The sequence below is a fragment of the Cyprinus carpio genome, chromosome A25 (assembly GCF_018340385.1).
Source record: "Cyprinus carpio isolate SPL01 chromosome A25, ASM1834038v1, whole genome shotgun sequence".
Classification (NCBI taxonomy): Eukaryota; Metazoa; Chordata; class Actinopteri; order Cypriniformes; family Cyprinidae; genus Cyprinus; species Cyprinus carpio.
The window spans coordinates 12,780,352-12,808,333 of NC_056596.1; the positions used below are offsets into that span (position 1 = coordinate 12,780,352).

The window sequence follows — 27,982 nt, forward strand, 5'->3', positions numbered from 1 at the left end:
ACGCAGCCCTGGTCTTTAATAATGTTTGCAAAACGTCAGCACAAAAACATTATTTATACAATGTTCATTTTTGTTAGCTCGGAAACTACAGTTGCTATAAAGATTATAAATAAATTTTCGTCAGGCATAACTTCTGTAGAGAAATAGCGCAAATACTGGACAAGGATGAAACTTTCTAGTGTTCGAAGCTATCAAATGGAGATAGGCCTATCCCAGATAGCACACGAACAGTCTGCAAGATGTCTGTTAAAGATTTCTTCATCTGTAAAGCATCTGCTGTGTACAAACAACTGAAAGAAGTCTTTCAGACATAAGTTTTACATACATTCTAAATCATAAACATCTTAAAGACATTTTCTAAACATCTATTTAACATTTGATTGGAAACGTCTTGCAGATGTAAATGCAGACGTCAAATAGACGTCTCCGTGATGTACGTGTGCTGTCAGGGACATATGTCTACAAGATGTCTGTTAAAGATCACTTCATCTGGAAAGCATCTGCTGTGTATAAACATCTGATAGACGTCTTTAAGATGTCAGTTTTACATACATTATAAATCATAAACATCTTAAAGACATTTTCTAAACGTCTATTTAACATCTGATAGGAATCTTCCTATAGACATATTGCAGATGACCAAACACTCTATAAAATAGTTTTGCAGATGTAAATGCAGACGTCAAATAGATGTCTTTGTGATACTTTGAAAGGCTACGTGTTCAGCTGTAAGAAAGCGCAATGCGTTTGCGTCAAAACTTAAGTATATTTAAAATGACGCGACCGAGGCTAAATTCACAATAGTACGGCATATTACTCTCACTAGACCTATAAAAGGTAAGAATAAATATAAAGCTGCGTTCACACTAGCAGCGACTTTTGTTGTTGCATGTCGAACGGGGCTCAAATCAGGAGCGACGCGAACACAGCATCGCGTGATCCGTTTCATGGCGTGCAAACAGAAGCCAAGTTCGAGCGATTTTACTGACGCTTCTTTACTAAATCGCTGTTTGTGTGAATGGGATGTTACGAAAACAGGCCTACGTATTATAGCCTACTGTTTTCACTTTGAGATCCTCAGACAAATCCCCTTCGCTGAACACTTAGATTACTGTAATCATATTTGAACACAGCTTGACCACTTGCCATTTGAAAACGCCAGTCATTTCCTCTTCCCATCCCGGCGTGTTGTTAGTGCTGCTGTGCTCTCGCTTTGACATTCATGGGCTCCAGGTCTTATCTGAATGATTGAATGCCGGCGTTTGCCGAGCTAAATTGCGTCGTTTCAATCCGGGAGAGAGTTCCCTCCGGATTCAGCGCGGGTCCCGGTAGGCCAGCCTTCGAAAAGAACAGCATGTTGTACATCCACATAAAACGGAAAAAATATGAGAGGTACTCTCCTCTTTATGACACAGAAATTAATCTGTCACTGGAGCTGGATGTAAATCTCACGCATGCTTTGCAAAATACTGTTTTAACCCCCTTTACTCTGTATTTTATCTTTTATTGGCAATAAACATAAAGCAGCACAAAGGGGTAATGTCCTCATCAATATTATCACAAAATGATAATAAATTTTAAGGCTTATAAACTTTAGAAGGAATTTTCGTCCTCGACTGAAACAGAAGTAGCCCGATGCTTTTAAATGTACATCCCTTATAAACAGCAAAAAAAAAAAGATGTATAAACCGTTTTCCTTTAGTATATTTCACAAACAATTACAAAGAAATGGCAAGTAACAATGAATTACATGACATTTTGAAGTCTGTAATTTTTCCAATTTTGTGTACAAGTTCAAATATATATATATATATATATATATATATATATATATATATATATATCTTTAAAAAGTTACCTGTATCTTTGAAGTAAACATTTTTTGATAGGCCAATATTAGTGTATGGAATAAAAATGAAAATAAATAAATTCCGTGCAACATCTAAACACCCAAACTCATTCTTTGTGCATACATAATTCAAAAATAAACAAAACTATAGGCTATAATATTATTTCATACATATTTCAGTGTTTACAAAACTATAGGCTACATTTAAAAAAAAAATACTTATGCACAAAGTATGCACTTTTATGTATTATGGCATAAACAGCCAATACTAAAATGTAATTTTATTAAATATGTAAACACAAAATGTTTTATTAACAACAGCTAGAAATGTACTAATTTGCTGAAAATTTATATATATATTTTTAATAATTTTAAAATTACTATAATTAAAATGGGGTACAGAAACAAATTCTCTGTTGATCTCAACAAATAAAAAAAATCTGTTTTTCGAAGGTCACAATGCAATTTCATTCTTTATGTTTCTTCTACGCATTAGCTGAAATTACAATATTTTCTATTCTTAGGAAACATCATCCATGTGAAAAAAATGTCAGTAAGGCCATCCGGGTCGAGCTTTCCATAAGAGGTGAGAAATATCTAGACTCTTTTTCATTTTAATTCCTATCTTCCTCAAAATGTTTCTTTCTCATTAGGTTTTTCTCTCTCTAAAGGAATGAGGCCTGCTGGGGCCATTAGAAATGCATTGTCAACTCTTCAGCGGATCTCACCCTCAGAGACCACAAACTAAACAGGGGAAAGATCTAGTGGAGAAGCCTCTTTCTGGTATGCTAATTAAGTTAGCTTGAGGTTAAATTAACATTTTTAATTAAAAAATTAGCACCAAACTAACACAGCAAAACACACTAATGATTAAAACATCTAAATAAAGCCTCCTCGCCAAAGAATGAGCAGGAGAAGGCAGCGTGAAAACAATTTTATTGCTCCCATAAAGCACGTCTAGAGAGGAACCTCACATCTGAATGACATTGAGTCGTTGGCCGATTATGTAGTGAAATGAATGGACTGGCTCAGGCGTGTCAATATGTTGTGGGTGATTATCATGGAAATGATTGGGTGTTAAAACACGACGCTCGATTCCCTCAAGTATCCAGTCAGGGATAAAGTGTTTTGTAATTAAAGCCTTTATGTGGCGATATGTAACGCATGTGTGTAAACCGTATTTAAATTGGATCCCAAGCAGAATCTCAAACAGCAGAAAAATGCTCTATAATGTCTAAGTTACTTCTTTTTAATTCCTTTTTAAAAATTAAGGGATAAAATATGTTAATTCCAGTGGAGATCAAACATTAACTATTTGTTATTGAATACAAAAATATTAATTAAAAAGGCAGTTGCAAACATCAAAGTAATTCCACAGCAAGCCAGAGATGGTTAGCCACACAAACGGAGCCTGTGACTCTATCTCTCTCTAGTGGAAATACTGCATAAATGCAACCCACATCTTACAGCTCATTTGCAACTAACAGAAGCACAGAAAGTATTTGGCAGGGGGGTTTACCAACTTTTTGATTCCACGTACCCCCCAAATTTTGTGATTCTCTTGTGAAGGACCTCCTTCCTAAAATACCTAAAAGTTCCTAAGAGGCAGAAATATATAATATATTATAGTGATAAATATTAAGACAATAATATTCTTTAAATATGTTTAAAGTCCTTAAACCAAAATAAATCAACAAAATATTTTTCTATTTATTTTTAATGAAATAAAAAATATTATTTATTAAAATTATGAATAAATAACATTTATTTGTATAGCGCTTTTCACTATAAATATAGGTCCAAAGCAACAGCTTATTTTATTTATTTATTTGATCTAAAATTTGCAGTTGATCTCCTAGTGCCTCTTGGGTGTTAGTCTTTTTATACAGTCTATGGTATTAGTATGAAAACCTAAGAATTTATGAACGTCATTCCGTTAGATAAAATATAAACCAAGCATTTTTATAATAATATTTAAAAGTAAATGGGCACAAACACATTTCAAGCAATGCTGGATGACAATTTAATTTATAAACCAATAGATTTGAATTAAAGTGCATTCATGTGGTTTAAAGACTAATTTATGGTGTGTGTGTGTGTATGTGAAAAAAATAGTAAGTGTGATAATATAAAGACACTATATCCTTAAAATGTTTAAGCCAAAATAAATGATTCAATTAATAAATATCTTTTAAATGATTTTTAATGAATAAAATAATTTTTAATCAAAATGATTGATAAATAACATTATTTGTATAGTTTTTCCACAATAAATATTGGTCCAAAGAATTCTTAACATTATTATTATTATTATTACAATCATTATTACTACATTTTTTTATTTAAAATTTGAAATGGATCCCTTACCCCTTAAATGTTATATTTAAAATTAAATGAGTGCAAACATATTTTAAGCAATAAAAAAAAAAAAAAAGACACTTTAAATAATAAAGCAAGAAATATTAATAAATGTTAAATGTGGTTTAAGTGTCCAAATAATTGGTCACTGTATCTAAATATCATTGGGTTGTTTTTATAGAAAGAAAGAGAGCAAAAAAAAAAAAAAAGAAGCAGTGATGAAGCAGTGATTTTCTTTTGTTTTATTTCTATAGAAACAAAGGGTAAAAGTACAAGTGTATATGTTCTTTATGCAAGAACTTCAAAAAGACACCAGTATCATAGCTGATTCACTTTATCTGACTGGGATTCTGTCTCTAAAGGGCTGGGAAACCATATATGGCACATTTAGCTCTTTTGCTGTTCATTTTGCGATCCGTCTTAATGGAAAACACATGGTTATTTCCAGTCTAAGCGAGTGCATGATTACTGGGTGCCTGTCTCTAAAGCTGCAGCAGGGTAGGGACTATACTGAAGGCCAGGCACAGGACATCTATGTCTGGACCCGCGCAGAGCTCAAGTCCATCTCGTAGTCCTTCCCGGACTCTGTGTCTGACTTAATCGTCTCCCCCGCACAGGCTCAACAGAGCCCGCTGGTAGTCTCCCTTTGTGTGCTCCTGAGAAAATTAAACACAGAAATAAAGCAATACATATTTAGAGGCTCCTCAAGATGGGATCCCACAGGATCAGTTTTACACATTGGCATGTAGTAATATTACTTTAACGTACAGCAATGGTCTGGTACAGAGACTTCCCGTGATGGGCCTTGAACTCTTGTCTGATCTTCTTGAGGTCCACCTCGCATCGGGACACTATGATCCGGGTCAGCACCTTTTCCTTCGCTCCTTTGCTCTGAAAGACACAAATACGCAACATTAAAAGAGAACCGCGACCGCATGATGAAATTCTACTGCAAGACATCTGAAACATCAGCAGATACATTACAAATGAACTTTTTTATTACTTTCTTCCATGCTCGCCATAAAGAATAAAAAGTGCTGGTAGATGAAACGCCTTTTACCTTCATGGCGTCTTGCAGTCTGTTGGCGAAATACAGCTGTTTGTTTTCAAAGCACTGAACTGAGGAAGAGAAGATGTGGAGATTATAACAGCTGCTGAGTTAATAATAGCTTTCTCACTCATAAAAACATTGGATTAAATGAACGTTGAAGCAGTTTGCAAAGACTTTCTTGGCTTTTAGGCCAAGTCTGTACAGTACCGTTCAAAAGACTGGGGTCAATATGATTTTCTTTTTAAAGAAAGCAATACATTTATTGATCAAAAGTGACAGTAAAGACATTTATTTTCAAATAAATTTTTCAAATAAATACTCTTTCTATTCATCATAGGAAACATTTTACAGTGTCCATGAAACTATTCAGCAGAACAACTGTTTTAATCATTTATAATAATGCAAAATGTTTCCTGAGCTGCAAATCAGCATATTAAAATTAATTCTGAAGGATCATGACACCGAAGGCTGAAAATTCAGCTTTGATCGCAGGAATAAATTACATTTTAAAATATATTGAGATACAAAACAATTATTTTAAATTGTAATAATATTTCACAAATTTTCTATTTTTGATCAAATAAATGCAGCCTTGGTGAGCAGAAATGATTTCTTTCATTAAAAACAAACTTTTGAACTGTAGCATATTTGCTCAAATACAGCTGAAGGCTGACGCATTTAAAATATCGTCGCATTTTAAAATTCTCTTCCAGCAAATCTGACCAAAAATATTAATGATTGAGAGTTAGAAATGATTAACACCACCTGCCTCTGACTAGCATTAAAGTTGCTATTCATGTGTTTTCCATTAATGCTAATGCAGCATTTATTTATTAAAATGTATTGATTATTTAAAGTGTCGTCTTTGTTTTGTCTTGTTGTCTAGGTCCAAGGTTAAAGGCTAATGGCTAGCTATAAAAAACTGGTCTAGCACTTCACCATATCTCATCCTAACTTGCTGTTTCAACAGGATGTACATCAACGCTGGAAGGAAAGTTGAGTTTCATGGGGTCTTCAAAGAAAAGTCTCACCCAAGGTAAGGAAGGACTTCTCCAGATCTCCTTTCACCTCTTTGCGGATGCTCTCCTGCATGTCGTATGGGCTGTAGCTCTTGTATCTTTCAAACACTATAAAAGAAAACACAGAATCAAATTCATTTTGTGTGTGCTATTATCCTGTGAGATGGAAGGAAGGGTTAAAAGGCTCACAAACCTTTCTGGAGGTGAGGAACGCTTCTCTCAGACATGATGGAGATCCAGCACTTCACATCAGTGCCTTTTCGTTTGACCCCAGCATCATACAGGGCCTGCACAGAAGATTTTAAATATTGTAAATAAATGGTATATAAATAAAAAAAAAATTGGTGAATAAGTAATTTGTATTATTAGTTATTTCCTATAATTTCTTAATTTATTATATACTGTATATATAAATAAATGTATATAAATATTTTATTAAAAAAAGTTTAATATTTACTTACAATAAATAGTATATAAATAATGTATATATTGTAAATATTAAATTTAAAAAAAAAAGTTTAGTATTTTACTAATATTTAATTTTAATGTAAATAAATAATATATAAATTATATATAATTGAATAAATATATCATTTATATATTCTAAATGTTTAAATGTATATGTTTATTTTTTAAAAGTTTAATTTTTACTTAAAAATGCAAATTAATTTTTATAAATATATAATTTATATATATCGTTTATGAATAAATGTTTATAAATATATTTTTAAAAGTTTAATTAAATAATATGTTATTGTTATAATTGAATGTTATAATATATTAAATAGTGTATAATTAATTAATAAAAATTAAATAATGTATAATTAATTTATAAAAATATTATCATTTTTAATAAAACTTAAGTAAATGTAAATAGTGTATAATTAATAATAATAATAATATTATTATGTTTTATAAATTTTTTTATATATTTTAAAATGTATATAATTATAAATTACATTTAGAATTTTTATGTAATATATTATATAGAAAACAATGAATATATATATATATATATATATATATATATATATATATATAGAGAGAGAGAGAGAGAGAGAGAGAGAGAGAGAGAGAGAGAGAGAGAAATTTAATATATAATAAAGTTTAATATTTAACTGAAGTTTTTAAAAAAATAACTGAAGTTAAACACTATTGCTCTAATAAATGTGCGATTTCTAAATGTTATATTCAGTTATTTATTAATGTTTCAATTAAATGCTGAGAGAGAAACCACGAGAACTTACTCTGGCATCTTCATCGATTTTCTGGTAGTCAATGATGGAGCTGGGCTCGTCTCTCTTGGCCTGGTGTGGAACATGGTTTGAGAAGTTACAAGTACTACATTAAACACAAATCCTCTGGATCTTAATTCAGAAACATATTAGTGAAAGCACACAAAAAGTGTACCCCACCTCAACCAGAGCCAGCAGAAGTTTAGCGAAGTCTCCTGAAGTATCTCCAGCCACATCCTTCTCCAGGTCCTTCTTGAACACTGCCATGAGACACACAGGTTTATATCACAACCTCATGCTCCTAATAAGTGCACTTAAATACTCTCATACTCACATTCCTTGTAGACTTTCTTAATCTCCTTGAGCTCAGCATTGCTTCGAGAGCAGAGGATCTCAATCAGAGACTCTTCATCTGTTCCCAGACCCTGCAAACACACAGAGATTACACTTTTGAGAATCTAGATTTCACTCCCGTTTTATCTAAGCAAAAAAAGAATAATAATAATAAATAAATCATTAAAAGTCATTGATGTTTAGTTCACCTTGATGGAGGCTTTGATTTCGGAGGCGTCATACTGGGCAGTGCTCTTCATGAGGCCCAGGATGACTGTTTCCAGAGAGCCAGACAGCGCCCCCTTCAGGGCTGAGATCATATCCTGAAAGTGTGAAGAATGAGTATTATTACAAAAAATTGACAGATACATCAATACAGAAGTATATACATATATACTGACCTTCTTGGCTCTCCTTTCATATGCGAAAGCGATTTCTCGCCGTTGGTTATATGTACGTTTGGTCAGGACATCAATTATGGTTTGCTCGTCCACCCCTAAAACAAATAATGTCATATTTATTTTTAAATCAAAATGTCACTTAACCATATTGAAATATCATTCACTAAACATATGTAATATGAACAAGAACAAGTACATACTTTTATTTAATTATCTATAGGTCCAAAATATTTTTAGATATTTTAATAACAGTATTTTTGATTTATTTCTTTGTATATACATTCATATAATAAGTTTACATTGTTTTTTTAGTAGTTTTGAATCTTATATATATATATATATATATATATATATATATATATATACATATATATATATTTAACATATATAAATGTTTTTATATATACAATATATAAATGTGTATCAAATATTTTATTTAATAAAATATTTAATATATGTTGCCCTTGCAATGTCGTAAAATGACTTTTTTTTTCAATTACATATACCATATTTCAGAATAATTTTACACATTTCTGATGATATAATGTAACAACAACAACAACAACAAAAACTAATCTGAATCCAAATTTAGGGCTCTGTAAATATTACACTGCATATATTCACTAATTGTCACTACAAAAAAATAAAATAAAAATAATAACAATAATTTGCTAAGGTCATGAGGTCATTTTTTCATCATTAAAAAAATAAATAAATAAATAACATAGAAATCCGGCCATTATTTTTGTTATTTTTTGTACAATTTGGTAAGTGGAAAGAGGTTGAATCTTCCAAAAAGCATCATTTATGCATTTAGAGTTTTCATGAGAATGTTAGGAGATGGTTTATAAAGCAGAATAGAGTATCGAATCATTGAGGGGGAGGAAAGCTGCTTGCTGCAATCAGGCGTTGGCCTGAAAATGTTCCACTTGCAGTTCAATCCCTTCCAGACAGGATGATGACTCACTTCTACCACTGCTGCCCATTCTGGGCCATTTTTACGTCAATTACAGGCACAGCACACAAAGACATGGGCCGGGTCAAAGCCCACAACCAAACATGAATGTCTAATGTTTGTTTAATGATACATAATCATCATCAGATTTCAGGCTTGAACAAGATGCCACAAATACATCTGGCAGCTCGCATGATGTCATCAAGCTCTCTTACCTTTAGTTTTGATAGCGGTCTCAATTCTAGCAGCATCCTTATCTGGATCAAAGTTCGGCTCTGGCACCACAGTAGGGTATGTGGGATCCCCCTGTAGAGAGGAACAATGGGATTATTCCATAAATAGATGGTACACACTATACAATATATAATCTATCTCCATCCATCATCAAATTTTCCTATATATATATATATATATATATATATATATAGGTCCCTAAAATTAAATGGTGTATTTTTAGTCATATTATCTGTAAAATAGAAATATTAATTATACATTAAAAAAAAAAAAAAAAAAAAAGTTTTGTATGAAAACTTACTCCACCCAGTTGCAGAGTGAGCTGCCCTAAGAACTCCGAGATCATTGCCATCCTGGACTTCCTGTGGAGAGCAGCCACACCTATTCATTTCCATTATATTTTGCTTTATGTGTCTGATATCTATCATGCTGCAAATTGAACGACCATCTGATTTACATCGGTTTTCTGCATCCTAAAGTGCAGTGAGTGCATTCTCAGCTTTCAGAGAAGACTTTTAAGTGTCCCGTCACATGCTTCACAGAGTTATGTAATGCAGTACTGCAGAGGGCATGTCAGTTCACAAAGAACAGCACTCCGTTGCCCCATCTTGTGTTAAGAAAAACTTAGTCACCTCATCTTGCCATAGTGAGTCTTAAAACAAAGCTAATGCAAAAAACAATTCATTTCCTCATCTGTCAAGAAAATAGACTGTGAGATGCGATCGATAATGCAAGAAAAATAATTTCTGGTCAGTTTACTACTACTTTACTGTACACTTCTAATTAAATCATTAACTTTCAATTTTATAATGAATGCGAAAACACCCAAATGCTTGTAAATCATGCTAGTTTTCCCTCTAAAATGCAGAATTTTGTAAAAATTCCAGACATTACGCATGATATGCTACAGTTGCTAGGTAATTAGATGAAAGCTGGACCAGTAAACAGTAATTTTAAAAACCAGCATCGGGTCAAACCTAAGCAAACAGGCACACCCATGAGAGAGCATGCTGGGAAAATTCCTTACAACATGTGAGACAGATCCTACTATAGCTCAGTCATTTCTCACAATCTTGTGGTTAAAAGTTCTAAAGAGTTTCAAAAGAGGCTTTCTTGGGAAATCTTAGAATGGCTAATGTTAAAAGAAAAAAAAGAAGTTTAGCTTAATGCAATGTATTGCATTTCATACCATATGAAGTTAAAAGTGAACCATTTTTTTTAATGTTTTTTTTTTTTTTTCATTAAAAAGTGCCTTAATAAAGAAGTTTAACAGCTTAAGGAAAAAGGTTTGAACTTACCTTTAGTGATCAGCAGATCTCAGATGCTGTGCAGAACAATCCCAGCTTTGACTGTGTGATGGGTGTGGTGATTAAATAGCAGAGGCGGTCCACGAGTCTCTTCTCCCTGCCCATTGAGCTCCACCCCACCAGGACACACCCACTCACTGTCCTCCTCACAGTCTAAAGGGGCAGAACTTCACTATGGGCGTTTCTAAACTTCACAGTATGAAAAGAAGTAGGAAACCATGGCTGTGGTTTCAGAAGGGAAATTAAGTATGTGGTAGTGAACCATTTGTTAAGTGGTGACTTCACACTAATCACTCAAAAATCCCCAAATGAACATTCTGTCATTTACTCACCATCATGTCAACTAACTAAAAAGTACTAAAATTAAATTGAATTACTATTAAATTGAAGTAGTACAATTACTAAACCTAAAACTGAAATAAAAATAAACTAGCTAAATATATTTTAAAAACTGACTAAAACTTCATCTAAAAAATAAAATGAAAACTTTTTTTTTAAATAAAAGCCCTTTGCAACAAACTGAAATAAGTTGAAATTGAGGTACTAAAATGACCAAACTTAAAACTTAAATAATATAAATATTTGTAAAATTAACAAACAAAATTATTTTATTTTTTTTACTAAAAATGGTAAAATAAATCTATTTCAAAATATTTATAAATTCTGTATTATAATACTAAAATAAGACTCATACTAATACTAAAATAAGAGTGGAATCAAATTTAAGGAAAACAAATCTTAAAAGCACAAAAAAAGTCTTGATGTTTTATTTTCCATTCAATGAAAATCAGTGCAGTAATAATTAAGAAGTAAAAATTTAATTGTTATTAATAATAAAAATGAAGCGCAAACTGTGGAATTTAAATGTGTATTGTTTTGTGTGTGTGTTTTACTAGAACAGTTGTCTATTACTCAAAAGCAGAAATTTTCATGTAGAAATGCCATTACAGAAATATCCTGTTTGCTGTATGCCTCACTCATGATTCATTCAAGTGTTGTTCCAGAGGAAAATGTGCATAGTATTCAGCTTGTCATGTGATCTAAACATGGCCACTAGCATGAGGGGTGACCCTCCTTTTATAGAATAAAACCACTTTTTTTATTTTTATTTTTTTTATTCTAAGGTCTTCATCTCATGTGAGTTCACATCATTTTAAAGTTAAGAATTACAAGAATCTACACATAAAGAAAAGTTAAAAAAAAAATTTATGTAAGCATTAGCATTTAGCTAAATCCATTACCTTAAGTGTTACTATTACTTCAGTTTTAGGTTAATATATCTTTAAAACTGCTGTGGCAGCTTTTGTGTTACATTCCTTGGCACTGTCTTCCACTGAAAAGTGAACCATGACACATTCCTCCTCTTTAGTTGCACAATGGGTTTTACTCAATATCAGTTGAAAGGCACTCTTCATCTATCCACCAGACAGCTTTAGCTTTACTGTTTTTAGCATTGCCTTCTATAAGGATGGACTCATTCTAAGCTTACATTGTATTTAGTGTGGATAGTATGCAAATTAGAATATATAGTAGGCCGGGTTTCTTACTATTAAGACACACCCACATCTCTCTCTCGGAGTTGAGACAAAACTGCTCAAAAATACTGTTAGAAAAAACATCAGGATGTCAATAGATATGTTTCCATCCACTTTATTTGAATGCAAATTTTGGGATATCGAAAAAAAAAAAAAAAAAAAAAAACTTTGAATGGAAATGCCAGATGCATTTAAAATCTTAAAATAGCATAGAAAACTTTTGCCGCATTATGCAATATTCTTATTTCTGCATAAGTTAAATCTGCAAATTTGGATGGAAACATAGCTACTGATAAATATGTGTGACAATAATTATATTAGATTTTATATTAAACCATTAATTTTTTTATTTACTGCTGACAAAATAATACAAAATAGGATACTTTTTTTTTTTTTAAATGTAAACTCGATTCTTATTTGGTAAGGATTGTTTCAAAATGTACAACAAATTTGTATTACACAACATGTCACATAAAATATTTACATACTAACAGAGGTAGTAAGTGCTTTTAAACATAAATTAGTTTTCACACCAGAAAAATGAATTTTTCCAAAATCAAGGCTTTCCATCCTTTCCAACTTCACTGGTTTGGGTTTTTTGCATGTCTTTCATCAGCTTGACTCTCATGTTGTCCATCCATGCCTGTTTATGTTTGTTTCTTGTGTCTTTTTTACGCTTCTTCTTTGTCGACTGTTTCTGATTGGCTGCTTGTGGTGGTCTGACCGCGTTTTTTCCCTGGCGTTGTTTAGGTCCTGTTCCACCTTTTGGCTGTATGAGAATAAAATATACTTAAATTATGACATGAAACCATTTGGATAGTAGTATCTGCATTACTAGTTTATCCAAGAAGACTACAGAGATCTCTTGAGTTGTAAATCCACATCCAAAGTTCCAGCATGCCTTAGGACATGCATATAGTAGGCATGTCACCACAGAACAGTGTGAGCACAAAGCTCAATGGTTTACAAATGACACACATTCCAGGTTCTGGCATATGTTTTACATCACTGAAATTTTAAGTGTCATGTTTCCTCAGGAAACGCGATGATGTAAGAGTATAACAAAGCATGAAGTAGGATGGGTTTGATCTCTTTACAACCTGTCCTGACACATATCCCAGTCGCAACAGCCTCAGACCTGTTTATAAGAGAGCATCTGCAATCTAAATTTACTTTAAAGGTGCTATAAGTAGGATTGACACCGAGTGGTTGAACTAGGTATTGCAGTCCAAATTCAAAATATTGGAGAGGGCTTTTTTCCACCCTGCCCCTCCTCTGCAGACTTTATGCACACACAGGTTGCCAGATTGCTGACACCAAGAGGAACGAGCACACTTGACAATGAATGAAATGAAATATGCGGTGTTTTCCGCCAACTGGCAACCCGGGGTGCCGAAATACAATTGGGTAAACTGGAAGTGGGCGGGTTTCACAAACCAAAACAGAGACTGACATTCCGGCCCTGAACGCACATTTTCTAACCCCAACCCTAACCCTAACTGACTGTAGCATTGTTTTTCAGATAAACAAGTGTTAACTTAGCATGTTTCTTAAACATCTGCAAACATATTATGGTATTTTTATGCTTTAGTAGAGTCAAAACATACATACTTACATACAGCACCTTTAAGTAAGTTTTGTAAGTATGAGCAGTGTTTGCTATGGTAATCACTAAGATAACTCAGAAATGAAAAGAAATAAAAGTTAGATACTATTAGAGATAAGTACCTTTCACCATCAACTATTACTCAACAGATTCATGGCATGAAAGATAGTCCTGTTCAACAGAATGGGTGTGGTAACTGTGCAGGAATGTTGTTGAGACATCATGAAAGAGTGTCCACTCTTGACTGTTTATGTTGGCTGTGAGTGTGCGTATGCAAATATATGGTGCATATCTCTGAAAACAGCTTTAAAACAAGACTTTTCTAAGTGCTCAAGGGCTCAAATCATCAAATCTTATAACCCAATACACCACACCAACTATGGAAATACTGCATAAAGGAAAGTAGCAGGCTAAATTCAAACCCAAATTTCCCACTTAAAGGGATACTCCACCCAAAAATGAAAATGTTGTCATTAATCATTTACCCCCATGTCGTTCCAAACCCGTAAAAGCTTCGTTCATCTTCAGAACACAATTTAAGATATTTTGGATGAAAACCTGGAGGCTTGTGACTGTCCCATAGACTGCCAAGTAAATTACACTGTCAAGGTCCAGAAAAGTATGAAAGACATCGTCAGAATATTCCATCTGCCATCAGTGGTTCAACCGCAATGTTATGAGACAAAGCCGACGATCGGCCATTTCCATCGTCGGGCCGACAGCGAGTGACGTTCGGGCTAGTTTGTTTGGTGTGTTCTACTCGTCGGCTCTCGTCGGGCTCAAATCGGCGGCAGTTTGCCCGATTCAACATGTTGAATCGGTGTCGGGGTCGTCAGCGCGAGTGAGAGCTCTGATTGGATGTTCAGCGAACAAGTCATTGCCGAGAATTAAAGCAGAAGTGATGAAAACAAGCATGTGAATGGAGGCGGTACAGACAGAAGGCTGTTTAAATGTTACCTGATCTTTCCCAATCATTCTTATACGCAAATGTTTTCATAACAACATAAGCCGCTTAAAATGATTAAAGTTATCAACGTTACTTATATTCAGAATGGTAAGCAAGCACTGCTTTGTTTACATTTTGTATATCTGCATTTATCTCGTATATCTGCATTTATCTCGTATATCTTTGTTTCGGTTTCTCCTTTTTAATGACGAATATATACTATTAATAGCTGCTGATATGAACAGCTCGTTCCTCTTACGCATGCGCAGAATGCACGTGTTTGCCATCGGCTGTAGTCTGTGCGGTGTGTTCCAGCACAGCTTTTTGGTCCGAAGCTGCCAAACCAAAGGTGACAACACCGTCGGCTTTTGTTGCCGCTAGTTCTTTGAAGTCGGCTTGGTGTGTCCCGGTCTTTACGGGTTTGGAACAACATGGGGGTAAGTGATTAATGACAACATTTTCATTTTGGGGTGGAGTACCCTTTAAGCAAAACAGTTTAACATGTCAAGGGTTCACATGCAAACTTCCATTTATTAAGTCTGAGCTACAACCACTACACCACACTGTCTGGAAATACTGGATAAAAGGAGAGTTGTAGGCTAAATTCAAACCCAAATTTTCAACAAAAGCACCACAGTTCAACATGTCTGAAGCACACATGCGAACCAGCATCCTTCTATTTACCAACTCTTTACTACTACCACTACACCACACCACTCCAGGAAATACTGTATACCTTCCATTTACCAAATCTAATCTATAATCACTACACCACCACCTGAAAATTTATAAAGGTATATTGCAGGCTAAATTCAACCCCAAATTTCCCAAATAAGCACCATGATTCAACATGTCTGCAGGGCACACATACTCCACACTTGGGGCTACATTTCAAAGTGAAAATATGTTCATACCTGAGGGGGTGGACGTGGGGGGAAGGTGCAGGGTGGTCTGCTGTGTTTCTGGTGAAATGGCAGGACATGTGAGGGGTCTAGGGGAACCCAGGGAATCCCTGGAGTCACAGCTGGGGGTCCGCAGTGCGCGTTCTGCAGGTGGTACACACTGCGAGCAGACTTGGTCTCATCGCTAGCTTTAAAGATGGTCACGAAACCCTCACGAGGTTTGTGGACTAAGAGGTATCGTCCTTCCTGTAATCTGGGGGCAGGTGTTAAAAGAAACTTTTATTAAAAAACAGCACAGTGACGGCTGAAAGGAAATGTGTAGTTGATGACACAAGCTTTCTAATGCAAACAAAATTAAGGTCACATCCTTGCAAACATTGAAATACAGGCTCAATACCACTGATCTATCATAGATCAGTGCTCAATACCGAAAGCTGATGCATGTCATTTTTTATGTTAAAATGCTTTCACATATCCTAGCTTAATATGCAGAATTACAAACTTTTAAAGACTGATTGAAAGACTGATTTCACATTAGGAAATAGAAATCTTGCTAAGGGTAAAGTCACCATTTTAAATAGATCTGAAAAGTAAAAGAAACTCACAATGAGACTTTTTTCAGTAAGTGGTAGAGGGTGTTTAAACATCTAGTTTGCCTGAAAAAGAAATATTGAAGCACATTAAATAACATTAAAACTTGACACAATAAATAAAATGCTAATATAATTAATTATTATTTAATTATTTAAAATATAAATACATTTTAAAGTAAATAAATAATAATATAAATTATAACAAAATATACATAATTATAAATAAATATACTATTACAATATTTCAGATGAGAATCTGTGAAATATTGTAGAAACTAAATATTGTAGAAACTTAATTTTCTGTAAAGTTGCTTTGTAATGATTTGTATCGTAAAAAGCGCTATACAAATAAACTTGAATTGAATTGAATTGAAAATTGGTCAAACATGAAGACATTAAAAAAAAAACAACAGGGTAAAATGTTCAAATCAGGGTAAGGAATTTTTAAAGTTTTATTTAAACAATTATAATTTGACTTTATATTGAGATTCACTCACTTGAAGTCGCAGGTAACGTTCTGAATCCAGTCGTCTGGCAAATTCTGCATCTGCGCCACTTCTGATGTGTGTGCATTGATGCGACCTACACACACAAATGTCAAACAGTTTCTGAACAACTAGCCTTTAAATGGACATACTACCTCAGGTAGACTGCTCAGTTTATTTTTTGCAAGTCTTTAATCTCATCTGATAATACTTCCATTCATTTTCCTTAGCATTCGTTATGCTACATTTCTATTTAACAGTCAATAGCTAAAGAAGTTAAAGTCCGCAGAGCCATAAACCAGCTCACAATCTGAAGAACATCTAAATCTGTCTCAACATGTGGTGCATTAGGACACGCATTGACCTGCAATACAAACTCAGGCTGTGACAAATGTTGTGAATGTTGCAATAACTGTCCACACGTTGTGTCTGTCTGTTGTATCTCTGCCCTTTTCACACGGATGGTGTCATTCTGAGTTCATGCCAGAAGAAAATGATCTCCACACCCTTACTTGTTCATCTGTGTATGGGAAACACTGCTTTAGGCCAAAGAACACAAAACTATAATGAAACAGAGGACATGACGACATTTCACCAGTAATTCTTCTAAATCCAGAGAGGATGAGCAACAATTGGAACAAGTTCTAACTATAAATTAATAAATGACTATTGATATATTGTGTCACTCTGTCTGTGTTCATACCATTGGTCCTGCTTTGGCTTCGTTTGAATGTCAATAATCAATATTTTGGGGTCAGCAAGTGTTTTTTTTTTTTTTAAGAAATTAAAACTTATTCAGTAAGGATGCACTAAATTAATCAAAAAGTGACAGCAAAGACATTTTTAATGTTTTGTGGTTTCCACAAAATCACAAAGTCAGCAAATCAATGTTATTAGAATGATTTCTGAAGGACCATGTGACAGAAGACTGGCGTAATGATGCAGATTTGCATCACAGGAATATTTATATATATTCAAATAGAAAAGAGCTATTTTACATTGTAAAAAATTTCCACAACATTACTGTTTTTACTGTAATCCTAATGAACTAAATGCAGCGTAGTTGAGCATTAGAGACTTGAGGATGACAGAACAAAGTGTAATCACTGTTCCTTGCATTAAGAAAAGTTTTGCATAATTGTATGGAAAGTGCACTTGTAGTGTACTTCAAATCTAACTGTAGTGTGTTTATTGATATTACATTTCAAGTCAATATATTTTAAATCTACTAATTTGCAACTTCATCATTACAAATGTATTTAAATAGAAATTACATTAAAATATATTTTAGTTTACTATAATTGCTTGTCAGTACATTCAGCAGAACACATTAACCATATTTCAAAGACAACAGAAGTAATTTTGAAATTAAATATAAATTTGTGCTTATATTGTCTTATGACATTGCAGTAATCTGCCTCAGTAAAATGATCAGCTCAAGTCTTCTTAAACCTTGCGAAATTATCTCCAGCCTCATGGCTGTGAAGATACCAGCCTGTTCTGTTATCAGCAGGGCTGGATCTTGGACTAGATCCAAAGAAAAGACTAGATTCCTTTAATAAGCCAAGACGAATCTCTAAAGCAGACAATGGCTATTCTGCATTCTTCTGTGATTCAGGCACATTGTGGACATTCTTAAAATCACCGTCAGTTATAAAGGCTTCCAAAAAATGGATAAAAACACTATTATTTTTTCCAAATTCTTCAAACTTCAGCAGTCTGTTCAGCAGAAAGGGAGTCTCCTTCCCTCTCTCTCATTATGGTGAAACCTAAGAAGCCCTCCTCCCACACCGATGTGTCACACATGTGGTTGCATTCTTCTGCAGCCCTTTCAAAGCTGAAATGTTAGTAGCTACGGCAACCCGGACTCAAAACAGTGAGTCATGCGTCATGAGAGAGGCATGCTGGGAGTTTGCGGGAAGTTCACTTTTGTGCTGACTCCCCTTGTTACCAAGACTACCACTCAAGATACAACATGGATACTTCTGTTTGAATTTGCTTCATTCATTCATTCATTAAAAAAAAAAAAAAAAAAAAAAAAAAAAAAACCTTTATTTTATACTTGATGATGGCAATTTGTGATTTTCACTTAAATGATGTAAAAAAAAATTTTTTTTTTTTTTTTTATTATTATCATTGAAAGCATTGGTAGTTTTCAGTCACGTGACTGGCTCGAAGACCTGGCGGGCAAAACATCTATAGAACTGCAGCAAAAGCCTGTCAGTTTTCTATCTGTTCCAATCCAAAAAAAATATTTCGATCACCTCTCAAAAGAATAAAACAAAGATATGTGAACAAAATGCAAGTTTTGGCCATTAGCAATCCATATACAGCACCCGCCGCAACATTTCCTGTAAGGGTGTGACGTCACGTGAAAACTATGCATTTTAGCAAAACCTAGATTCAAACATGAAGTAAAATTACTGTAAAATTGTAGTATTTAATTAAGAAAATTATTTATACAAATTACACCCGTATAACAAAGCATGAAAAATGCTTTAATTTCATAATGCAAATGATCCGCCGAATCAGTTATGAATTGATTCATCTAAATTTTACCTACATATATTTTTCCTACATTTTCAAGGTTGAAAAATACTTTGATTCAATGATTTGCTTGCATTATCAAATCAAATTAGTTTTTTTTATCTACATATATTTTTACTACAACATTTTAAACATGATGCAAAAATGTTTAATTTGATTTGGTAATGCAAACAAATAATAAAATCAGTTAAATTATGTATTTATAAACTGAACTGATTGTTATTAAAAGCCCATTGCTTTTTTAACACTGTAATCCTACATATTTTCTTTTCTACAGGAGAATATGATCTTTTTTAAATACTCTCACACTACATATTTTCTTTAGTTCAGGTGAATCTGATTTGATCAAACATATTCATGACTATGATTATCAAAGTGCATAACCTTTCATGATAGCTAAAGAAAAAGAAAACCTATTTCATCAGGTGTCTTACTTATGAAGGACACGGTACTGGAATGCAGAAGTTTCTCGGCCCACAGCTGACAAACCTCTGTGTGGGTCAGATTCTCGGCTCCGTAGCACAGCTGATACTCCAGCTTGGGTAAAACATGCACCGGGACGGCCTGGATGAGAGCAGATTCAATGATTACCCATCTCAAACGGCAGAGATATATGAGTCACTGTTTTCTATAAACACATGCAGAAGAGTAAATCCTGTGCTGCTATCTTCAGGGCAGAAAGTTACGGTTGAGGACCATTGACTGGAAAGAGTCTGTTAATACATTGAAAAGATTTAAAATTCTTCTCTACGGCAACGTACAGGAAAGCATACTGTTTAAAGAAAGGGAGTGGTGAACATTACTCAACTCTGGTTAAAATATAAACATTAATGCTTGGCATATTGACATACTGACTCAAATCCAAAAAAGGGCTGCTAAAAATCACATACGATGATAACTAATAAGAACTGATGAGTCTGATGTTGTTTGGAATCTCTCAACCGTGACTTTTGGGGCGTATCCTTCAACTAGTGTCAAAATAATCAACATTTTCACAAAAGGAGTATGGTGTTTGTGTAGCATGTGTCCAGCTCACCCTGAAAGTGTCTTTGTCGTGTCTGGGGTGAGCGATGGTCACACTGCTGCGCACCATGAGCAGAACATCCAGAAGGCTGTAGAGTTTGTACAGAACGCTGCCCTCTGCTGGAGGATCGTAGTCCATCTCATCCTCAGCACTGACCTGAAGATCCTCCTTCAGAAGACCTGTGATAGATGGATAAAGATTTCTGTATAAGAAACTTTGACTAAAATAAATGAACTTAAAAATGCAAAAAATAATAAATAAATAAAATACAGCTCCTGTAGATCATATTAATATTATTAAATGCTAGCATTATCTTGTTTTTTGCCTTACATGTGACACTAGCTGTTTGTTTGTTTTTAATGACAGTGTGAACAGAAAAAAATATTGAGATTTGAAATAATTAAATTCTTTCTATCTATCCATACATAATAAACCGGGCACAAAATGTATTAGATGTAATCTTGCAGATACATGTGTTATATTATTCTAATCTATATACTGTAAGTGAATATTTGTGAACATGTAACAGTTATATTTGTGCCAATTTATTTGTGTGTGTGATTTGTATATATATATATATATATATATATATATATATATATATATATATATATATATATATATATATATATATATATAAATTGCCACAAACATAACTTGACACATGACTTAATGTTCATCATAAATATCTCATCTTTTGGGTTGGGAAGAGCATCTCAGTAATATTGGTAATATTTCTTGGTGATTTATTGGTAACACTTTTTGTGCTTCAATGGTAATTAAATGTGATCATAGAAACTGAACAGTTATTGAAGTTGTCAAGTTATATGTTAAAATTCTGAAAAAAAAAAATGTATGTATTCTTGAATTATTCAATACATTTAAGTATTATTTTAATATTTTAAATAATATTTAAACCTAAAATTTAAATAATAGAGTAAATAATTATTAAAATATATTTAAAGAACTGCACATTTATTTTGAAATACATACAGTATAGTAAAATGGATTTCCTCACACGTTAGGTGTTATTTCCAACTTGTTTGCAAGTTTATGGATATGGCTCAATTTTAGAGCATCACCTGTTCAATGAGTATCTGATATGGGCCATATTTAAAAGTACATTTGAATAACTTCACAAAAACAAAACCTGAGCTTGACTGTGGCCACACTACACATAGTCTTTGCCTCTGAGAGCGTGTTTTGAGCACTAACGTTTTCTTTGAGTGGCTAGCAGCACAGGAACGTCAGCAGGCAGTGTGATGTCTTCTCCCTGTCCCTCTCTGGACTCCAGATATGAGGTCACGCACTGCTTGACCAGTGAATGGGTTTTAGCTTCTGGAGGTTTGTCTTCTGGGACATGTGGTTTCACAGGCTCCTGGTTCTTGCTGGGAGTGGATTTCAGCATGGCGTCCTGCATCCGCAAAATCTGTCCGAGCTGATCACACTCGCCGGATATTCTGGGTCTTTTGATGCCCTTCTTTGTTCCTTTGCCTAAAGGGTTTGTGTGTCCTGGCGTGACTGGGTCGGGTGCTTGGGGGGAGGACACCTCTGCTGGTGTCACCTGGGTCTGAGGTCTCTGTGGGGAGGAAATGTCATCTATGACTAGTCGTTCTTCATCAGAATCCAAATCCTGGTCTATCTTGTCTTTCATCTCATGTCTGGGCCGCTTGGTGGGAGGACACTGAGCAGAAGGCGTTTCTATCTTCTCTTTTGAATCTTCAATCACACTTTCCTTCTCTGAAATGTCACTTTCATTCAGCATAGCGTTTTCTCCGTCAGCCAAAGGGTCAGTCTCTGCTTGGACCTTAGCTACAGTCAACTCAAAGGTTTCTGTGGGAGCGTCTTGAGATGCTGAGGTGTGTTTTGTTGTACCTGAAGAGTCTGTTGGGTTTTGGGGGCTTGGGGTAAGTTGAGATGGAGTTGCGGTTGGATTTGTAGAAGCTGTTTTTGGTTCAGTCTGTTCCTTCACTTTCTTACTGGGCTTGTATGACTCCCCAAATGACTCCAGGTCTGTTAGATCAGTCCCAAAATCCATACCAGCATCATCAATTGCAAACACACTCCTGGACATCTTGTCCTGGGCAGAGTAAATATTATTTACAATGTTCATATTTGAAATATTTTTTTTTCAACTTACAGTTATTTAGGTTTACTTTATATTTATTTATTTAGCAGATATATAATATAAAATTATTGTACAATATAATCTAAAATGTAAAAAACACACATCATAATTTTTGCATTTATTAATTTATACATTATTTATTTATTTATGCACCTCTTTATATATACACTACTGGTCAAACATTTGGAATAACTGAGGGATTTTTAAAAGTATCTTATGCTCACCAAACCTGCATTTACCCAATCAAAAAAAAAATAGCAATATAGTAAAATATTATTACAATTTAAAAGAACAGTCTTCTATTTTAAAATGTAATTTATTCCTGTGATTCAAGTTGAATTTTCAGCATCATTATTCCAGTCTTCAGTGTCATATGATCCTTCAAAAATCATTCTAATATGCTAATAATATGCACATAAAAAAATTATTTATTCCAATTTTATTAGAATTTTGTAATAATTTATAACAACACTGTGTGTGTGTATATACACATATATAACAATTTGTAATAAAAAATTATATAATATAGTATAGTAGTTATATATAATTGTTATCATTGCTATACTAATTATTAAATATATTATATATTTTATCTAGTTACTATCCAATTGGGCAGAAATAATTTCTGTTTTTGAGCTTGCATGTTTATCTTTTGTTTAAATCTAAAACTACTTACAAATAAAAAATGTATACTTCCTGAAAGTGATATATTGTTTTTTTAAAGGGAAAAGGAGCCAATAATTACAATAATTAATTAGTAATTTATTAATAATTAATCTACAATATATTTCACTGTCTGTTGTTTGGTCTTCTTCCCATGATAAACCTCTTACCTCAGGAGGAGGCTCCATTTCAACAGGCAGCTCTTCTGAAGTGAGGAAAAACACAGGACGTGATACAGTCTTCTTGAATGCCAGCTTCAGGCTCTCTTCATGAAACAGCAGACTCCTCTCTCTCCAGCTCATCTCTGTCTTCAGCAGAGGAGGATCGATGTACGCCGTCTTACTCTGACTGCTGCCTGAGCACAACCACAACATTCATCATTTGAGACTATGTGAGATCTACAACGGGGCCGGGCAACTTCAGTCCTGGAGGACCACTGTCCTGCACAGTTCACTTCAAACCTAATCAAACAAGCTTGACTAGAAAGCTACAGGCAGGTGTGTTTGATTAAGGCTGGAGCTAAACTCCGAAGTTGCCCGGCCCTGGTCTACAATAAAACATGAGGTGACCCCTCACCTTTCATAGGATTAATTTTGACCCAGACGGGCAGCTCCCATGCTTCCGTGAACTCAGAGCTGTTGTTCAGGAGCTGAAGAAAGGCCTCTTTAGATAAACACACTTGTGGCTCATAGGTGGCACAGAGTTTTTGATACATTAATTTCATATCTCATGCACAACATAAGATAAAACACAACAAGACAAAAACAAGTATTATTTTTGATTTCCACAGGTCTATCAAAAATTCATGAGGTCTGGGGACAGATTTCAACATATATAAGAAACAAACATATGAGAGTGGTATTTCAAACCAAATGCAGCAGTGCCACCTAGTGGTTAAAGTCACATTTTGCAAGACAGAGACAACCTAGAAATAACATTTGTGAAACTCACAAAAAAGGACATTTCTGGGTCCTTGTTTACCCGTAAAAACAAGAAAATATATATATTTCTGCAGGTTTACGACCATGTAAAGAAATGATTCAACTGAATGGAACACGTCAATGTTCTCTAAACATAAATGTCTTGTATTAGCAATGCTTGAAAACAGAACTTCCTACACACCTCCATTATTTTTTAATTCATTTTACAAAAGAATGTGCTAAAAAACAGCTGTGCCCCCAACCACTAGAATATGGAAATAACTTTTACTGTACCTTCTGATCACACTGCAAAAAATTATGTTCTTCATCAGTATTTGTTTCTTGTTTTCCAGTGCAAATGTCTAAAGATTGTTGAACCATAATTTTACTTGAGAAGCAAAACGACATATTTATTCTTGTTTTAAACATAAGTTCAATTACTTATATTCAATTTCTCAGAAAACAAGATGCATCTAGTAAATGCATCTTGATTTAAGAATGCTTAGATATTTGTATTGAAAAACAAAACTATATATATATATATATATATATATATATATATATATATATATATATATATATATATATATATATATATATATAATTATATATATATAATATATATATATATATATAAAGTCCATGCTACATTTAATGCCATGACTATAACAACTGAAGGCCTTTTGCTCAGATTCAGGACCTTTCAAGGCCTTATCTTGTAGAAGAGTGAATTAGACCCTTTTAAGACCTGCAGAATACCTATTTAACATGATTCACATTTTTTTTCTTTTTTGTTACAGTTATATTAATATATTTGTATTGCATCATGACATTATTTACATGGCAATTAAGCAAGTTTCTTTGTCCCAATTATCATTACATGATATTATACTACTACTGCTACTACTAATAATAATTAAATGGTACTTAACAGTATTCATTCATAGTAGTACTTGTACTGAATTTAACTCAATTAAGCATTTAAATAAACATGCAAAATAAGAATTTAAGTAAAAATGTGTATAATTGCCATGAGACTTTTTTTTTCCATTTTGGGGTGAAAAATTACCCTTTTGAGATATTTATTCATTAAAGACCACAAACCACAAAAATTGACATAAACACACACAGGCTACTTACAGTGTGTCCTAAAGTTGCTTTTTTAGCTGGAGGAATCACATTTGACACGGTCTCATAGTCTACAGCAAACTGGGTGTTTTCTGCGATCACTTTTGTGTCTAGCATGTCTATTTTACCCTGAGGAGAAAGACAGAAGAGATCGATATAACAAGCAACAATACATCACACATTTAAGATCAAAGAAAATAAATATCGAAAAATAGGTACCATAGCAAGAAGCTGTTTCTCAAAGATGAGAGATATTTCACCCACAAACTTTACACTGGTTAGGCTAGTAATCTCTTGGATGCTGTAAACCTGTGGGTAACTCTTCATATGCTCCAAACAGGCTGCAAAATATTCCTGTTGGGGAAAACATACCACATCATTTAAATAAATAAAACATGTATTGTATTAAAAATATATATTTTTATTATCTAGTTAAAATAAAATAATTAAAAAGTAATTAAAAACAACAATGGATTTTGTAAAAACATTTGAATAGTAAAATAATAATAATAATAATAATAATAATAAAATACTACCTCAGTGTAGCGGGCGCTGCCTGGTGGCATATAGTTGTACCCATCAGCACATGCTCTAGAAACATCTTGCAGGTATTTCATAAACTCCGTCACCTCGTTCTTCACCTGCTCCATCAAACACTTTGAAATAAAAGACAATATGAAACAGTCTTGCATCCATGTACCTCAATCAAACCGGCCTTACTATTAAAGCAGGCGATCGGGACGAGAGATGGTCTACCTTTGACGCTCTGGAATAATTCTTGCGGACGAGCATGTTGAGATATAGCTTGCGATTCTTTGCGTTGAGGGTGGAAGTGCAGGGGTAGGGCACTAGGGGCTCAGGGAACGCTGGAGTCGCAGTTCTCTTCACAGGTTTGGCTTTGGTTTGTTTGCATTCAGACGAGGGCTCATCTGATGCAAGGATGTTACTGACATCTGAATCTTCATTACACTTAACAGCCTTTGCTTCTGATGAGGATCCATCTGGCTTTTTCTCACCCGTGTCCTCAGACTTTGAATCAGAGCTTTGAAGAAAACAATAAAACATCTCAACAACATATCATCATTAAAACCTCTTATAGTCTTGATGAAGGATGCTCTAATCCTTTTCATCTACAGAGCATCCCTTACAAAAATTACCATGGGTTTACTATAGTCATTACTTACATTTGGTAGAAATGATGTACATTCAAGTATTTTTGCTACTATTTTCCCATCTCAGATAGCACTGATCGTTTGAAAGCTGTAACCATGGTTACACGATTTAATTATGTTAACGAAGAGCCGTTTTATATGTGGTTATTACGCTCTTGCACAGTTTAACTTTACTTTAACACAGTTTAGCTACACTTATCGTAGGGTTTGAGCAGAGTCACCTACCTGTGTAAAAGAGCAAACAGTTCTTTGACGGTGGGCGCGAGAGTGAACTTGTCAAACACATCTCTCGAGAACTCAAGCGGCCCAGTGACAGGAGCGTCGTTCCTGAAGGACAAACCAGCACACTGAAGCTGACTGCGGTTTATTAAACTGGTCAGCATTAAAATGTGTTTATTCAGCGAATCGTATTGTCACCTACCATTTTAACTCCATGACCGCAGACTCTCGCAGGCTGACGGTCCCTCATCATAACAGTGAGAATGCGATCGAAGAATCTTCCGGCTAGAACCAAAACATGACACAAAGATACATATACATATAAAACTATAAACAACTTCCACAGTTCTAAATTATTATCGGGACATACTGAAAAATATCAATAAATTGCTTGATTTTAAGTTTTATCAAATTATATATATATATATATTAATGCTTGATTTTAAGTTTTTGCATCGTAATTTAAGAGCAAATCTGATTCCAATCAAAAATTAGATTGAGTTTAAATTATTATGGTTAAAATTGACACAACCAAATGTTTTCCTCAGTCCTTTTCACGTGTTGTGTTAATTTATTTATCAAATGTTTATGACGAGAGATGCTTTGACTTTTTAAATTGACACACCCAAATGTTTTCCTCAGTCCTTTTCACGTGTTGTGTTAATTTAGTTTCTGACCCTGATAGCACACATACATCACAGAGCCATTTATTATGCATCTGCATTTACATCTTCAAGACATATTTATTAGAGTGTTTGCTCATCTGCAAAACGTCTATAGGATGCGTTTCCAATCAGATGTCAAAGAGATGTTTAGAAAATGTCTTTAAGATGTTTATGATTTAGAATGTATGTAAAACTGACGTCTTTCTAAATGTCTAAAAAAAATCCGAACAAAAAAGACCCATACAAGTAGAAGAAAAAAGACATCTTGCAGACATACCTATCCAAACTAAAATTCAAATTTACAACAGACTTAAAATGTCCTATAGACGTATCGCAGATGAGCAAACACTCTAAAAATACGTCTTGCAGATATAAACGCAGATGTCTCTGTGATGTACATGTGCTATCAGGGTTAGGTCGATAATATATTAAAAAATACTATATATGACTATGGTATTCTCAAGAAAACCATGGGTAATTTAATAGGCCATTCTTGTTGAACTAATCTTTAGACTTTTATTATAGTATTGTTGGAGTTAAGTAAACTTTGCAACCCACTTCAAACTATATGAGCCCACATGCACGTATCTCATATTTTCTTTATATTTAACACATTTAATGCCTATAGTGCTTCTTCTCTGAAAAAAAGGTACCGGCTTCCACTCCATCAAATGTAGCATTAGTGTCTGTAAGTTTTGAAGTTCTCT

At 33.8% G+C, this 27,982-nt stretch overlaps 2 protein-coding genes and 1 long non-coding RNA gene across 5 annotated transcripts; 1 reads left to right on the plus strand and 2 right to left on the minus strand.

The window, feature by feature from the left end:
• Positions 1-665: 665 nt before the first annotated feature.
• LOC122135615 lies at positions 666-6,575 on the plus strand. 3 transcript variants are annotated; one of them, XR_006153622.1, is made up of 6 exons: positions 666-1,392; positions 2,374-2,435; positions 2,521-2,632; positions 6,145-6,151; positions 6,229-6,294; positions 6,441-6,575. It is a non-coding gene; the product is annotated as an uncharacterized LOC122135615 (long non-coding RNA). The 3 variants fall into 3 exon arrangements; XR_006153623.1 differs by lacking the exon at positions 6,145-6,151; XR_006153624.1 differs by lacking the exons at positions 6,145-6,151; positions 6,441-6,575 and having other exon boundaries at positions 6,229-6,353.
• Positions 4,438-10,863, minus strand: LOC109062666 (annexin A2-like). Its single transcript, XM_042715587.1, has 13 exons — positions 10,734-10,863; positions 9,737-9,797; positions 9,417-9,507; positions 8,247-8,341; positions 8,055-8,168; positions 7,847-7,937; positions 7,693-7,772; positions 7,525-7,584; positions 6,471-6,564; positions 6,290-6,385; positions 5,268-5,326; positions 4,976-5,098; positions 4,438-4,863 (listed from the first exon to the last, which is right to left on the minus strand). The coding sequence occupies exons 2-13, from the start codon at positions 9,785-9,787 to the stop codon at positions 4,804-4,806; spliced, it is 1,014 nt and encodes a 337-aa protein (XP_042571521.1). The 5' UTR covers positions 9,788-9,797; positions 10,734-10,863; the 3' UTR covers positions 4,438-4,803.
• A 1,736-nt stretch (positions 10,864-12,599) lies between these two features.
• On the minus strand, positions 12,600-26,919 carry LOC109067581 (little elongation complex subunit 2-like). The gene is made up of 15 exons (XM_042715588.1): positions 26,813-26,919; positions 26,617-26,718; positions 25,976-26,261; positions 25,756-25,875; positions 25,439-25,573; positions 25,225-25,348; positions 23,748-23,897; positions 23,342-23,526; positions 21,596-22,460; positions 20,393-20,559; positions 19,791-19,920; positions 16,822-16,906; positions 16,337-16,387; positions 15,744-15,984; positions 12,600-13,046 (listed from the first exon to the last, which is right to left on the minus strand). The coding sequence occupies exons 1-15, from the start codon at positions 26,824-26,826 to the stop codon at positions 12,834-12,836; spliced, it is 2,868 nt and encodes a 955-aa protein (XP_042571522.1). The 5' UTR covers positions 26,827-26,919; the 3' UTR covers positions 12,600-12,833.
• Positions 26,920-27,982: the final 1,063 nt, after the last annotated feature.